At 46.1% G+C, this 16,002-nt stretch overlaps 1 protein-coding gene across 3 annotated transcripts in view; it reads left to right on the forward strand.

Annotated features, from left to right (window-relative positions):
• The window catches only part of DNAI1 (dynein, axonemal, intermediate chain 1), a 64,363-nt gene that overhangs the window by 25,869 nt on the left and 22,492 nt on the right, over positions 1 to 16,002 (forward strand). Inside the window, exons 2-10 of one of the 3 annotated variants that reach the window (XM_011980046.1) lie at positions 998 to 1,030; positions 2,722 to 2,820; positions 3,017 to 3,097; positions 6,895 to 7,021; positions 7,605 to 7,729; positions 7,977 to 8,096; positions 9,102 to 9,161; positions 10,778 to 10,912; positions 14,639 to 14,723. In XM_011980046.1, the coding sequence (XP_011835436.1) occupies positions 998 to 1,030; positions 2,722 to 2,820; positions 3,017 to 3,097; positions 6,895 to 7,021; positions 7,605 to 7,729; positions 7,977 to 8,096; positions 9,102 to 9,161; positions 10,778 to 10,912; positions 14,639 to 14,723 (865 nt within the window). Of the gene's footprint in view, positions 1 to 997; positions 1,031 to 2,721; positions 2,821 to 3,016; positions 3,098 to 5,584; positions 5,592 to 6,894; positions 7,022 to 7,604; positions 7,730 to 7,976; positions 8,097 to 9,101; positions 9,162 to 10,777; positions 10,913 to 14,638; positions 14,724 to 16,002 lie in introns of all 3 variants that reach the window. The other 2 variants (XM_011980049.1, XM_011980050.1) reach the window with 2 other exon arrangements.

The raw sequence follows: 16,002 nt of genomic DNA on the forward strand, positions 1-16,002 counted from the left end.
GAGTGGGCGAGTAGGTGAGTGAGTGAGTGGGTGAGTGAGTGGGTGAGTGGGTGGGCGAGTGAGTGAGTGGGCGAGTGAGTGAGTGGGTGAGTGGGTGAGTGGGCGGGTGGGTGAGTGGGCGGGTGGGTGAGTGGGCGAGTGGGTGAGTGAGCGAGTGGGTGAGTGAGCTAGTGGGTGAGTGGGTGGGTGAGTGAGTGGGTGAGTGATGAGCACTGATCACACTCATCTGTCCTCCAGGGACCTTGAGCAAACTGGGGCAGGGACCTCATCTTTCTTTCTCCCACTGCTTAGGTTAGTGCCTGACACACAATTAGATGCTCCACTAATGTTTATCAAATTGATTTGAGCATGTTGCTCTTTGGAACATAAAATTTAAGCATGTTAGAACAGAAGGTTATCGTGTCCAATCCTATGCATTTTACTGATAAGGAAACGGAAGATTATAGAGGAAAAGCACTTTTCCCAGGGTTATGATGACTAATGGGTTTTGAAGGCATTCATTTATCTATTCAGTAAGTATTTCGAACACCTACTATGTTCTGAGCAATGTTCTAGATGCTGGGGCTTTGTGCAGCAGTGTACAAAGCAAATAAAGTGTCTGCTCATGAAAAGCATATATTTATCCCCAAAAGTGTTTATGAATATAACCTGTTTTTGAAATACCTTTATTGCCTGGTACAGAGATGAACACTTAGAATATGCTTTAAAAATATCTGTTGAACTAGTTGCAAATAAGAAATTCCCAGTGCTAAGTTACTTGGTCGTGCTCTTCACGGGTCAGTCCCACTGATGCTAAAACCGGGTTGCCTCAGATATAGGACCTCTCTGGCTGGGCGAATAAGAGTATGTTGCCTCTGAAACTGTTTCTGAAACTTGGGAAGGTTCAACGTCCTTTGACTGTGGGATCCCTGGGCAGGAGCCTCCCTGAAATACTGTTTATGATATTTCCATGTCAATTCGCTTATGACTTACCTTCTGTTTTCTGTTCTTCATTTAGAGCATCAGCATAGGCAGAGGAACCAGGAAGAGAGTAAGTGCGGAGATTACCATGGTCTCTCAGCAAGATACTAATAGGGTTTTTTTTTGTTGAAAATATTATCTATATGTTTTTAGAAAATGCAAATGAACTAAAAGAAGAATGTTAAAATCACCCTTAAACCCACCATCCTATAACAACTTTAGTTAACATGTGATGTTACATCCTCTCAGATATTTTTATGCATATATAAAATTACATGTATTTATTTATTGATTATTTTTCTTTGGAGAAATAAGAGAGATATATTTATTTTTAAGTGGAACCAAACTGTATATGTTATTTTATAACATGTTTTTCACATAAAATATTTAGAGTGCCTTCCATTGCTAATAAATATATTTTTATAGCATCATTTGAAATTGCTGCATAATATTTTACCATATGTTCCTTAAGATTGTACCATAATTTGTTCAACCATGCCTCATTGCTGGACATTTAAATGTTTCCTTTTTTGGTTGGGCGTGGTAGCTCATGCCTGTAATCCCAGCACTTTGGGAGGCCGAGGCAGGCGGATCACTTGAGGTCAGGAGTTCGAGACCAGCCTGGCTAACATGGTGAAACCCTGTCTCTACTAAAATACAAAAATTAGCTAGGCATGGTGGTGCATGCCTGTAGTCCCAGCTACTTGGGAGGCCGAGGCAAGAGAATTGCTTGAACCCAGGAGGTGGAGGTTATGGTGAGCCGAGATTGTGCCACTGCACTCCAGCTTGGGTGACACAGCAAGACTCCATCTCACATATATAAATAAATAAAAATAAAAATAAATGTTTCCTTTTTCACTGTTATTATCAATCCTGTAACAAACATCAGTGCACCGAAATCTTTGGGCATATTCCTTAATATAAATTCCTACATGTACGAATTTGGGTCAAAGAGTATAAACAGTTATTAGGCTTTGATAAATAGTTTCCAGTTGATATTTAGAAAGGTTATACTAATTTGTGAGTGCTCATTTTCCCACAGCCTCATGAATGCTGGATATTACTTTTGGTTGTTTTATAGTTTGCCAGTTTTATAATGAAAAAAAAAATGCATGTTTTATTTTGTATAACTTTGATTGTTAGTGAGGATAAACATTTAAAAAAATATGTCATGGGCCACTTTGGCAAGATGTTTAAGTGTCTGCCAGGGAAAGGCAAACCACGCTCAGCCAAAAAAGGAAACATTGATTTTTTTGCTCCAAGGACCTAATGGGACTCTGAGGCTTGAAGTAACTAAGTACAGAGAGTACTGAGTAACCTTAAGATGGCAGTTGGGAACATAAAATATAAATTAGAGTTGAAGTAACAGCTTGTCATCCTTTCTTGATGTCTAAACCACTTTGCATAAAGCCCTGCCTTTGGCTGTTGGTCCTAGACATTAGCTTCTGGGCTTTACAGAAGGCAGTAGGGAGGAACCAGTTCTTCTGGTCCCACTACTAGGGCCAAAGGCCTGCCACAACATTCCGAGTTCCAGCTAAGCCTGACCCCCAGGGCAGAGGTGGCCAGGATCTTCCAGGCAATGAGAACTCTGGCCTGAGCAGTTCTTTTGGACTCTTTCATGAGTTGTATGTTGTACATTTTGTATTCTACGTACAAGGGGCATAGCTTGGCTTCTGGGAGTGTTTGTGAATGAAGGGGCTTCCTGCATGCTTGTCCAAGCAGAGCAGACACTCCCAAGCCTCATGTGAGGTTTTTGTCTAGGATGAAGATTCAGGGACTGAAGTGGGAGAAGGCACAGATGAATGGGCCCAATCCAAAGCCACAGTTAGACCCCCTGACCAGCTGGAGCTGACTGATGCGGTGAGTGAGTAGCCTCTTGTCCTTGCTCCTTGTACCTCTTCCAGTTTCAGAGATGTGTTCTTCCTTAGTACAAGATTAGGAGCTTGCCCAGAACCTGGGTGTGAGACGTCTGCTGATACTCTGGGGGATCCTCCTAAGCCTCAGATAGGGTTGGGGGGCCTTCATGTATGACTCTCTTGGTATCTCTCTCCCTCAGGAATTAAAGGAGGAGTTCACTCGGATTTTGACAGCCAACAACCCACACGCACCCCAGAATATTGTCAGGTACAGCTTCAAAGTAAGTCATCCCCTCCTGGGCAGGGACATCTATACCCATCTCCTTGGAGTGACAGTGACTTGCTACATTGCAAAAGCCGCTCAGTAATTCTAGAGGAGAGCACTTTTAAACTGAGGTCCTTGGCTAGAATCCTGAGATTTCACATGGAGTTTTCTAGAAGTTTTTGAAATTTCTTTATGAATCTCCCTTGCAGTCTTGCTAATTGTGGTCTTAAGTGTCCTGCAGAGTTAGTCTTTTCAGGAATCTTGAAATGAATCATTTGGTTAGAAAAATGCTTTTCTGATATATGTAACACATTTTTTCCTAACATAAACTATCGAGTCTTCAAAAGCTGAGTTTTCCTCTAGCCAGGCACCTGGATGAAGTACAATTTCCCTCTAGACAAAAGGAGCTGGTCTTCTCCCCTCCCCACCCCCAGCCCCATTGGAGAAGCTCTAGCAGGCTCCAGTCTCAGCATTTCTTGACATCACAGCCAGACAGGCCCGTGACCTCATCAGGGCCCTCCTTTAGTACACATGGCGTGGGTGGGTAAGTTCTGACTTGGTAGACACATATTGGTATGCCTATATAGGGGACAATACTGTTTTCACTCATAGCAAGGTCAGCGCCTGTGGGTATGAACTGAAGAGAATTTCCGAGTACATTTGCGCTGCAGTGGAAGGGGTGCATATGTTTCCTATTTCGTTATTCTGAGACCCATTTGTTGCATGCTTACTGTGTGCCAGTGTCAGGTCCTATGTTAGGTTTTTTACATAGAATATCTCATATAATCCTCCCATTTCTTTGGTATAAGGACTATTAATATTCTAATTTTATGAAAACTTAGATTAAATTAGATAAACAAATTACAAAAGTCACATAACCAGAATTCAAAGCAAGATTTCAACTAGTTTGTCTGACTCCAAAGCAACATTACACTGTTTCTTTAAAAAATTTAAAATATATATGTATAATATTTTGAAAATATAATAGAAACCTATGGTACAAATTTCAAAAGATTCAAAAAACAATGAAAACACAGTCAAAATGAAACCTCCCTCTCTCCCCTGTCCTCTTTCCTGCAGACAAGCAGTTTCTTTTTTTGCTTTTTTGAAAATTTTATGAAGATTTAATTTACATACTATACAATTCACCCACTTAAAGTGTACAATTCAGTGGCTTTTAGTATATTTACAGGTTGTACAATGACCACCACAATTTTAGAACATTTTCACTTCCCTCCAAAGAAACCCCAAACCACTTAACTGTTCCCCCTCAGTCTTCCATCCCTTCCACCTCTTGGCAACCATTAAACTATTTTCTGTTTCTATAGATTTGCCTATTCTGGACATTTCATATAAGTGGAATTATACAGCATGTGGTCTTTTGTGACTGGCTCGTCTCATTTAGCATGATGTTTTCAATTCATGTTGTAGCATGTGTCGCTACTTCATTTCTTTTTATTGCCAAATAATATTCACTTGTATGAATACACTACATTCTATTTATCCATTCATCAGTTGATATTCATTTGAATTGTTTGTTTTTTGGCTATTATGACTAATGCTGCTATGAACATTTGTGTGCGAGTGTTTGTGAAAGATTTCTTGAACACACTGCTTCTTATTTAAGATTGTGTAGTCAACCCCTACACAAATCCAGAAACGTTTCTTTTTTCTTTCTTTTTTTTTTTTTTTTTTGAGACAGAATGTGGCTCTGTCACCCAGGCTGGAGTGCAGTGGCTCCATCTCGGCTCACTGCAAGCTCCGCCTCCCGGGTTCACGCCATTCTCCTGCCTCAGCCCCGCGAGTAGCTGGGACTACAAGCGCCTGCCACCACGCCCGGCTAATTTTTTGTATTTTTGGTGGAGACAGGATTTCACTGTGTTAGCCAAGATGGTCTCGATCTCCTAACCTCGTGATCCGCCCGCCTCGGCCTCCCAAAGTGCTGGGATTACAGGCGTGAGCCACCGCGCCCGGCCCCAGAAACGTTTCTTGAAAGGTGCCACTCGTGAGTTTTGCAAATGGCTTCCTTTGGGCAGCCCGAAAAGGTCAGAGGGAAGCTGCCTTATCCTCCCTGATGTTATGCTGGAGCACAGTGCACTCTATGGGCTCCTGTCCTTCTGACATCTGAAAGAGGACCTCTGTAGGATTCAGGGTGCTGGCCATGGGAAGCACACTACAGGCAAAGGATTGGCATTGCCTTGTCAATTTCAACATACTCCTCTTGCTCTTCATTTGGGAGCCCAAGTCTCCTGGGAAAGCTCACCGTACCCAACCTTCCAACAGCCTCCCATGACCGGTGGCATATTTCCACAGAGCTGGTTTCCATCTCATTGGTCCTGAAATAGCTGTAGGTCCCCAAAGCTGCTACTTTCCTTTGATGTGGTGGAGTAGAAAGGCAGATGGTTCTGATCTAGGCATGCCTTCCCTCCCCTCACAGAAGCAATGGAGTCTGGATTTCATTCCTAAACTGAAGAGGAAGAGCCCAGTCAACTACTGGGGACAGGATGAAGGTGAAATCTCAAATAAAACTGTAAGGGTAATTTATTCCCTTGGGAATCTTCATCATGAAAATAGTTACTCTTTTATTGAACATTAATATTGAGCATTTATTATGTATCAGACACTGTTAATAGGTTGTTTTTATTATTTTTAATACTTACAATTATCATGCAAATTAGATAGTATTAGCCTTCTTTTATAGATGAAGAATTTAGGGCTTAGAGTGGTTAAACCCAAAGTCATGAAGATAATAAGAAGCAGGATAAAGATTCAAACCCAATTCTGCCTGCCTCCAAAGACCATGCTCTTAACCACGGCACTGTCTCATCTTCCCATACATCTGAGTTACTGAACGAGGAAGGGCTCTGTGGTGACTTTTAAATACAGAGATTCCCAACTTGGGTGATGGCGACCCTTCCAGCCCTCCAGGGGCAGGGAGATCTGTGCAGCTGGACCCCATGAACTGGTTTCCTCTACTGTGAGTTTACCATAGTGTGCCATACAAACATAGTTTCTATATGGCTTGAAAAGCGTTTGCAGTTCTGTTTTAAAAGAAGGAAGAGATCTCCGGTCTCCAAGTCAATTTTAGTGGTTACAAGGGTGCTGATCAATGAGGAGGCTATCTGAAGGAACCAGACTATAAGCTCTGTGAAATAAGGGATTGTGTCTAGTTTTTCTCAGCTTTATATCCCAGGCACCTGGAAAATACTTGGCACATTGAAGCTGTTCAAAAATTATTTCAAGAATGGATGAACAAAATGACCTGGGCTGTAAGCCTAATCCTGCTTCACATTTGCTGTGTGACCCGGACAAATGCCAACCCATATCTTTTCTGGAATTCCATGGTCCTCTTGCATGGAACGAGGGGATTGGGGTTGTCTCTGAGGATCTATCCAGGCTTGGAATCCACTAAGTACAGTAAGAGAGGGCTATGCCAGGTGTGTTTGATGGCTATATCTGCCCAGGGTATGTGGTATGGCAAGTGAACTAGAAACCCTTGGCATGGAAGTAGGAGACAAGACATATAAGCCGGTGACAGGCAAATCTGGAGCCACTTGAGGTTGGAAAGGCAAGGTATTTTAAAATAAATCCTTGATGATAACTTTAAAAAAGATTGTATTTCATTTGCCTTCTCTTCCTTTTCTTCTTTAAACTGAAATGCAGTGAAAACTTCAGATTAACCGAGGATTTGGTGAGTTACATTTCCCTTTAACAAAGATGGACTGTCTTTGATCTTAGACAATGAAAGCAGACTATATTTTGACTCCAGCTCTTTTAAGGACCCCCAGTCTGACTCAGCCCCTCTCTTCTTAGGAAGGCACATATAAGCTTATTGGCTTTGTGAACCAACTGGCAGTTCACTACACCCAGGTTGGGAACCTGATCCCCAAAGACTCAGATGAAGGACGGCGGCAGCATTACCGTGATGAGTTGGTGGCAGGTAGGACTCTGGGCTATCCTGAAGCTACAGCCCTGAGACTGTTCCCCTTATTCTGGTCACTCTAGGGAGTATACCTCTAAGCCAGTACTTTGCAGAGCCTCTATTAACATAAAGTCCAGGCCGAGCACGGTAGTTCTTGCCTGTAATCCCAGCACTTTGGGAGGCGGGCGGATCATGAGGTCAGGAAATCAAGACCATCCTGGCTAACACAGTGAAACCCCATTTCTAGTAAAAATACAAAAAATTAGCCAGGCGTGGTGGCACGTGCCTGTAGTCCCAGCTACTTGGGAGGCTGAAGCAGGGGAATTACTTGAACCTGGGAGGCAGAGGTTGCAGTGAGCTGAGATTGTGCCACCACTGCACTCCAGCACTCCAGGTGACACAGCAAGACTCCATCTCCAAAAAAAAAAAAAAAAACAAAAAAGCCCAATAGTCGGCTGTCCTGAATAGGTCAGGGAGCTAACCCATGACACTCAGGCCAAGAACAACCCCAGGGACAGGTAGTGTCTGAAAAGCAGAAACCAAGAAGGCCCTCCCTGCCACGGATTGGGAGAGCAGGCTTAGACTTTGAACTCATTGGCAGTATCCTACCAAGGTTCTCAGGAGTCTGCCAAGGTGATTTCAGAAACAGAAAACCTCGAAGAAGATGAAGAGCCCAAGGAGTTAGAAACTGAGTCTGGCAGTCAAACAGATGTGCCTGCAGCTGGGGTACAGTATAATATCGCTCTGCGTCCCTCTTCTTCCAGCTCAAGTTGTGGATGGAGGCTTCATGGGTAACTTGGGAAAGGAGGAGGGAGACCAAAGGTGAGAAGAGAGGCTGCAGGTGCCAATGTGTCTGGCAGCATCACACTCTCCTACCTCTTTCCTATCGCAGAACAGGACTTGCCCCATCTCCCAGTTTTCTACCACCTCCTTCTCACAGCTGAGTTCTGATCCACTGGATCTTTATTTTCAGGCAGCTGAAAAAGTGACTGAAGAAGAATTGATGACTCCTAAGCAGCCCAAGGAGCGAAAGCTCACTAACCAGTTCAACTTCAGTGAGAGGGCCTCACAGACCTTCAACAACCCTCTCCGGGTAGAGCAATCCCCACCCTAGCCCCTTTGCAGCTCTTCACTGTGCCTGGCAGGGAAGAAGCAGGCCTGACCCTGGCCCAAGCAGACCTCAGCCTGGCAGGGGTGACCGGACAACAGATGCTACAGTTTATCTCCCCAAGGAGAGCTGAGAGCATGCGTTCAGGTTTCTGTAAGCTATCCAGGCAGGAGTTTAGAGAGAGTAACATGGAGGCTAGAGCTCCCAAAACTCCACTGGGAGACTTCAACTGGATCTGGGCTTTGTAGAGGGGTAGAAATTAGGACTTGGGAGGGGAGGCCACAGTGTGTTCAGGGAACAGGAGGCCTAGGAGCCAGTTCAACTGAAGTTGATGATCTATGTGATAGACCAGCTGGCAAAGGCCAGAAAGTTCCCTGACTCATAAGAGAGACTCCTGAGAACCAGGCTGAGGGAGCCTCTCAGGGTTTCAGGTGAGAGACTCACACGTAAGGGCAAGTTCTATAGAAATGAATCTACAGATGGAGGGCGAGGTCTACAGGGTGAGTTTTTGACAGTGCCTCGTCACCCTGTGTGGTCCCTATGCTGACATTTGGTAATCTGGGTGATACACAATGGGAAGGGGGCACATTCCCCTGATGGAGCCAGAGACTCTCGTATTAGAGAGGCCTTCTCAGGGCAAGGGGTGTTAGTATGATGGCCTGCCAGGGGCTGACCTCTATGCCCTGGCCTGGCATCCTGCAGATCTGTTCATCCCCCACTTGGACTGTGCTTTGGTTAAAATGGGCACAGTCAGGCTTCCCTGCCCCTGCTTTCTAGCTTATACTTCTTCTGAAGGAGGCCAGAATGGACACAATATGGGCTTTGAATGCATCATTCAGTTCTTCACCCAAGCCCCTCTTTACTTGCCCAGCTCTGTGTCCCACACCTCCATCAGCCCCAACCAAAATGCTTCTCTCAAAGATATACTGTTAGAATAAGTGAGAAGGAGTTGAGGGCTTTCTGTGGGTCTCCTGTTGTCTTGTTCTTTAGGATCGAGAATGCCAGATGGAACCTCCTCCCAGGACAAACTTTTCAGCCACAGCCAATCAGGTAAGACCCTGGGCCAGCCTGAAACCCCTTACCACCCACCTCTATGTATCCTTTCCTCATTTAGCAGCAAAGGCAACACTGGGTCAGGGGCTCCTCTGGCAGTCTGCCCTCCTCATCTACCTGTCTCTCTGCTCACTGTCCTGAGCATCCAGGCTCTGAACACCAGGCACATGAGACAGTAGGTCCCTATCCAGTGAGCTGTGGGCCAGCCACATGACTCAAGGGCAAGGTTGTCCAAGCTGGAAATAGGCATGGCTTCTGGATGGAACTTCTTCCATGGCCAGGGGAGAACATTTGTTTCCATGGACTCTCTGGAACCTGTGGCACTCTGTGACTCTGTGACTGACTCCAAAGTGTTAGCACTCTGACCCTGCCCTCCCAGCAGCCTGCAGTGTTCCTGCAGCCCCCCTTCAAGTCCTCCTGGATGGCCACACTTATTTGAACAGGATATGGTGCCAGGAGACCTGATCTCAGACCTCACATTTTCTGTTCATACTTTAAGATCCTGAGCAAACCATGTCACTTTTACTGCCTCAGTTTCTTTCTCTGTAAAGAGAGGATGACATGCTGCCTCACAGAGTTGTTGGAGGGTCTGAATGAGATAACAAAGATTGGAGTACTTTGCAATGTGGAATAGGAGACTGTGGGGGAGTTATTAAATGTAAGGTTTGCTTATCTGACCTCCAGGTGGCAGTGACTGCCCAGTTCTAGGGAGCACACGGTGTGATCAGGGGCATTTGCCCAGCCCTAGATCCTTGCTTCTTCCTCTGCTACTATCCTTGGGCTTCTCTTCCTGTCAGATCTATTTATCAAATGTTCCTTTACCTTTTGCTTACCTCCTTTTAATGCTGAGGTGTGGTCAGTGCCATAGACAGCCAGCCTGAGCCAGTATGTTTATGCCACGTCCAGCGGTAGGGGCAGGGAGATGAAGATATATACATAAAATATATATTTGAGACAAGGCCTTGCTCTGTCACCCAGGCTGGAGTGCAGTGGCACGGTCTTGGCTCACTGCAATTTCTGCCTCCTGGGCTCAAGCGATCCTCCCACTTCAGCCTCCTGAGTAGCTGGGACCACAGGCACATGCCACCACACCTGGTGTATTTTTGTATTTTTTGTAGAGATGGAGTTTCGCCATGTTTCCCAGGCTGGTCTTGAACTTCTGGGCTCAAGCAATCCACTTGCCTCAGCCTCCCAAAGTGCTGGCATTACAGGTGTAAGCCACTGTGCCTGGCCTATTTTTTTTTTTAATATTCTAGTTCAGAGTCTTTTAAATCACCAACAAAAATGGGAACTAGCCTGATGTTTGCCCATTTGTTCTACCTGCTGGGGGCTGCATGCTAGAACAATGTTGATATGTAGCTGAAGACCCAGTCTCTGGGTTTCAGGGTATATAAGCCCAGCCCAGAGATGTCCTTAGAACTCTTTCATTCTTGTTCCAGAGCTGATTGTTAGTAGGGAAGACAGGTATTGAATACATAATTCCAATGGGCCAAGTAGAAGATGCTTGTGGCCAGGGTTAACATGACCAACTCCTTAAGTCTTGAAGGCTGAAAAGAGCTGTCTGGGTAAAGATTTCACCTTATAATTGTCCTTCTCATCTCACCCTTGCCTAGTGGGAGATCTATGATGCCTACGTAGAGGAACTTGAGGAGCAGGAAAAGACCAAAGAGAAAGAGAAGGCAAAGACTCCAGTGGCTAAAAAGTCAGGGAAGATGGCCATGAGGAAGCTGACATCTATGGAGTCTCAGGTTTGGTGTTAGTTCCTACAACTCTGCCACAGAATTTCTGAATGAGGCTTTGGCTGTCTGGGAGGGGTTCACAGATACTTAAATCAGGGGCTACTGTTGAGGTATAAATCGTTCTTTCCTTAGGGGAAGATGTGAGGAGAGCTACAACTGCCTCTAGCGTTCCATGCCTCCCCACAGTAAGATAGATCTGGAGGCTAGCAGTATTTCAGAATTATTGAGCTAGAGGGTAACAGAAGACATGTTCCTTATTGAAAGCACTATATGCCTTCTGGAAGGGCTGGGGAGTCTGCTCAGGGTGGGGGTGGGATGTGAGGATAAAGCACCACTTCCCTGGGCAAGGGCTTATAGGATTTGGGAAAGTGAGATGTTTTTTCACTTTCAGTACTTGGGTTTACTTGTGTCCTATACTGTAGGTGAATCTTCAGGGCCAGGAGCCAGATCAGAGATGATCATAGGTACCACCAATGCTAGGCCAATGGATTTGGCCACCCTGGGCTAGATTTTCCACGAAGAGCCATGTAGAAGTCATTATAAATGTCATGGTTGGGGGGCTCACTATGGGTCTAGCCAGCACAGGTTTGGGGATCAGGGAGACGCTGATCCCCAGGGAGACGCTGAAGAGCCACATTTGTCCGTTTAACAGAGAGAAATCTGGATCAGGAACCAGAGTCCCATTGTGGATCAGGATGGGTTTGACTTGCAGTGGCATGGGAGGGACAATGTCCACAGGAATCTGGGGACTGGTTTCAGCACCTCGGAGAGTTCTCATGGCTGCTCTGGGGGAAGTGGTTCTGCTCCACTCCAGAATTGAAACTGGACCAGTTAAAGGAAGTGCTGCTTCCTATGCCTAAGGTGTGTCCACTCTTGCTTAATTCTGTTTCATTATCCTGATCATGTCACATTTTAGGGGAAGTTTGAGGGTCCCCTGCCTTGGCTTTATAGGAGCTGTCCCAATGCTGTTTTATTCAATCACTGACCACTGACCAAGTACCTAGTGATCGCAGTCGTGCTGGGTACTGGAACTCTGAGGTGAAAGATGGAGCCCCTGCCCTGCTACTTTGTGCAGACCCTTGGCTTCCCCTGATCCATTCTCTAGAGGTTAGAGGCTTCACAGGGGCCACTGGCCTAGGTCAAGGTTCACATGAAGATCCATCAGGGTTATGAGGTCTGTGCTGGGACCCATGGTTGCAGAAACCTCAACTATAATCACCAGGACCTAGAAACCGGAAGAAAAGTCCCTGTGGCTGAGACTAGAATCTGACCTGTGTTCTAAGCCTTGCCAGAGTTGGTATCTAACATCCTCAGGGATGAGGGACCATCCCTCTCCATCACACTGGACTCTTCCAGCTTAGCTGACTTAGAAGACTATGGTACAAGCAGATTCCAGCCCTCTGGACCAAGTCCACATGGGAGGCAGGACACCCTCCCCAGCTCCACCCAGTGAATGCCTTGGTGTGCACCCTGTCCCCAAGGCAATAATTAGAAATCCCAAGTACTGGGCCAGGCTGTCTGTGCAACACAGTGGGAGAGGCAGTCACCTTCCCCATTGCCCAGGCCCAGTACTTGAGAAGAATGACACCGCTTCCTCAAAGAACGGGGTCTGATTATGTGGATAGAAAATTCAAATGTGCTGGAGGGGAGAAAAGATAAAAACTTCATGATATCCTATAGGAAGGGCCTCCTTGGTGGACCTCAGCTCTCTGTGTCATTAATGATTTGGGTGAACTCACAGAAATCAACGCACATTTGTCTGGTCTGAATGATTAGGTAGGAAAGGAGGAAAGAGCTCACAGGCTGCAAGTTCAGTCAGAACCAACACAGATATGTGACTGCTCCAGTAGCATAGTAGCTGGGACAAGGGAGGTGACAGCCCACAACAATCTCCTCAGAACACAACTGGAAACCTACATCTCCCAGGGCCAGGAGAGGAGTGGTCAGGCTGGGGAGGCACTGGCTGGCTGTGTGGGTCTGAGAGCATGGACCCTGGAGCCTACAGACCTGGATTTATATCTTGGCTTTGCCATTTTTTAGCTCAGTTTTTCTGAAACCTCAGTTTCTTCATCTGTAAAGATACCCTAATGATACTTGCTTTGCAAGATTTTCATGAGAACCCAAGATAATACAAGGGCAGCCCCTAACATAACACTTTTGTGCTACTGATCAATAAATGGCAGCTGTTGTTATTGATATGCCATGTCAAAACTGATGGAGCTGGGAGGAGTCACCCGAGGAAGTGCTGACTTGAGGGCATGCGGCTATGTTCTCCTACCTCAAAGGAGCTATCACCAAGCATCCAATTCCTTGTGGCCAGAGGACAGAGTTGGGTCCCATAGGTAGAAGATGCAGGGGGTAGTATCAGCTAACTGGCTGGCTATCTGGCCACAGAAAACACTGCCTGACCTGGGGAGAGTCACACTTGCCAGGAAGCTGCTAAGGGGAGAGGATTCCTGCTCTGGGTCAGAGAATAGACAGCATAGCTGGAACCAGGTGAACTCTGAGGTCTGTGACTGCAAGACTCCAATTAATGTCCTCCTTGATCAGTTTTCTAAGGTAAACTTGGAGTCTCTTTCAGGCGTGGCAAAAGGTCCTCAAAGGTCAGTTCCCCAGAATTGACTTCATAACCCTCTGCTGCACTACTCTGCATGTTTCCTCTGACACCATCACCACTGGGAGCTGGGTTAAACACTAACATGTATTATCACATTTCACCATCACAATGACCTGATGAGGCAGATGCCACCATCTGCCCCCACTTACCAGGAGGACTCTAAGACTCAGAGAAGCTAAGTAACTTGCCAGAGGTTGCCACTGAGTTCTAATTTTGGTGGGATGGGATAGGAGTGCAGGTCTGTGTGGCTCTAGAACCCATCCTTTTAACCGCTACCTGACACTGCTGTTTCTGAGACATCGAATCCTTGGGAGCCATGGGGCTGGCCCCCTGGCCTCACCTGGGAGGGCTGCCCATTCAGCTGGCTCACTCCTGCCACCTGCCCTAAACCCTTTGGGCCTTTCCTGTCAGTCCCAAACTCTTTGCTCTTCTGTCAGCCTGCCAAGCACCTCTTCTTGGGGATTTAAGGAATTTCATACAATGGCAAGCTTCCTTTTGGTTCAAGATGAGTCACGTTTTCCTGACGTTAAGCTTCCTGCTTTCTCATTGGTCTGGGCTATGGGGAGGGTCTGGAAATAGGAGTCTCAGTTCTGCCTTGTACTCCATGTATATAAGCATGTCTCTCCCCTCTTTGGGCCTTGGTGCCTTCCTCAGTCTTTGAGTAAGGGCTAAAACCAGATGATCTCTGAGGCCTTTAATGGGAGTCTGTCACTCTCTGAGCTGGTACAACTTTTCTGTCTCCACCAAAGAAGGCTCCAACCTGCCCTTGTCTGCTTTCTGCTGCAGACCCTTCCTGGGCTCTCTTCAATGCCCTGTCTTGTGCTCAGAGATAGGCCTTCTCAAAAACAAGTCCAGAATGAAAGCATGAAGCAGGTTCTACCCAGGGACCAAGTATATCAGCTCAGACCCTTTGTGCCACTTGTGAGGTAGGAGTTCCTAGAAGAGGGTAGTGGCATGAGCTGGGTCTTGAGATATGCAGAGAAACCTGTACAGAGCTATCTGGGGTGAGTAGTGTCAGAGAGGCACTGCTGAATCAATTACAAGTGTGACATGGCTCAGGACATATGACCTTGCCAAGTGCTGGTTTATGAGGACCTAAAGTTTCTGTATCCCCACAGACTGATGATATCATCAAAGTGTCCCAAGCTGCTAAGATCGTGGAGCGGATGGTCAACCAGAATACATACGATGACGTTGCTCAAGGTAAGAAGTTGAAGTTCTGGCAACCACTCTTATTGTCTGTATTAAAAAATTCTCATAAAAGCTTGAGTTATTTGGGTGTCTCGTGCTAGGTCCTATAGGTGCAAGCAGAGAAAAAATAATCCCTCGGTTCTCTGGATGTCACTGGGGAGACAAGACTTATGTGGATTAACCATGACTGATGGCATTAGAAACAATGTATATACTGATGAGATCTGGAAATGGTGCAGCAAAGAATACCTGCACATTGATCCAATCTCATCTTCCTGATAACCCTGGGAGGCAGGCAGAGCAGAAACTGGCTCATACTCTACACATGAGGAAGCTAAGGCTAAGGTCACCTGACTAGTGAGCGGCAGAGAGGGCCCAAACGGGTCTCGAGCTTCCTCATTCTATGCTCTGTCCTCTACTCAGTGCACCTTGGGAATGCTATAAATGCCGGAATGTATGGGGTAGACAGAAACCACTCTGGGGATCCTCACGTAGGAGAGAAGGAAAATGAGGGATGAGTGTGAGTAGTTATGGAAGGCTTTAGAGAGGGCTTAGCCAGATGCCAAGGGAGAAGCAGAGTGTGAGAGAGAAGATAGCTACAGGGAGGATGTTCTGGACAGGGATGGCATGAGCAGTGTCTTGGCAGTGAAACCGAATAGGAATGCACTCTGGGGACAAGGGGCAGCAGGCTCCCTGACCCAAACAGGGGCTTCATTGAAAAGAGGTGAGAGTTCAGGCAGAAGAGGTTGTTAGAGCCCATGTATGAAGGGCCTTGAATATCATGCAAGGAATATGACCTATCTCTGCAGACAGTTCGGAGAACTGAAACTTTCTAGGCAGGGACATAGCCCGATGAGAGCAAGGCTGGAAGAGGATGTGATTGGGTAGAATATAGTGCAGAGGTGAAGGTGAGGCTCAAGTGTGGGGTAGAATGGGCCTTACCATACCTGACCTAACCTGTGTCTTAAGGGATGGAGAAAAGGGAACAGTTATAATTGTGAGAAACAAGCTCCAGCATTCACTGGGAGTAGCCTGTGTGTCAGGCATTGTGCTATGCGATTTACATGTTATTATTTTGTTTGTTCCTCACAGCCACACTGTGAGGTGAATACCATTATTATCTCCATTTTATAGATGAGAAACTCAGGCTGGGATGTTGCCACTTTTTCAAAGTCACACCTAGTGTGAGGTGTAAGTGGCAGCATCAGAACTCGAACACAGGCCCCTTGGATCCATTGCCTAAGCACTTTGCCGCTAGGCTGCAAAGCCACTGAGCTGGAAGAGGCATTTC

The sequence above is a fragment of the Mandrillus leucophaeus genome, unplaced genomic scaffold, assembly GCF_000951045.1.
Source record: "Mandrillus leucophaeus isolate KB7577 unplaced genomic scaffold, Mleu.le_1.0 Scaffold208, whole genome shotgun sequence".
Taxonomy (NCBI): Eukaryota; Metazoa; Chordata; class Mammalia; order Primates; family Cercopithecidae; genus Mandrillus; species Mandrillus leucophaeus.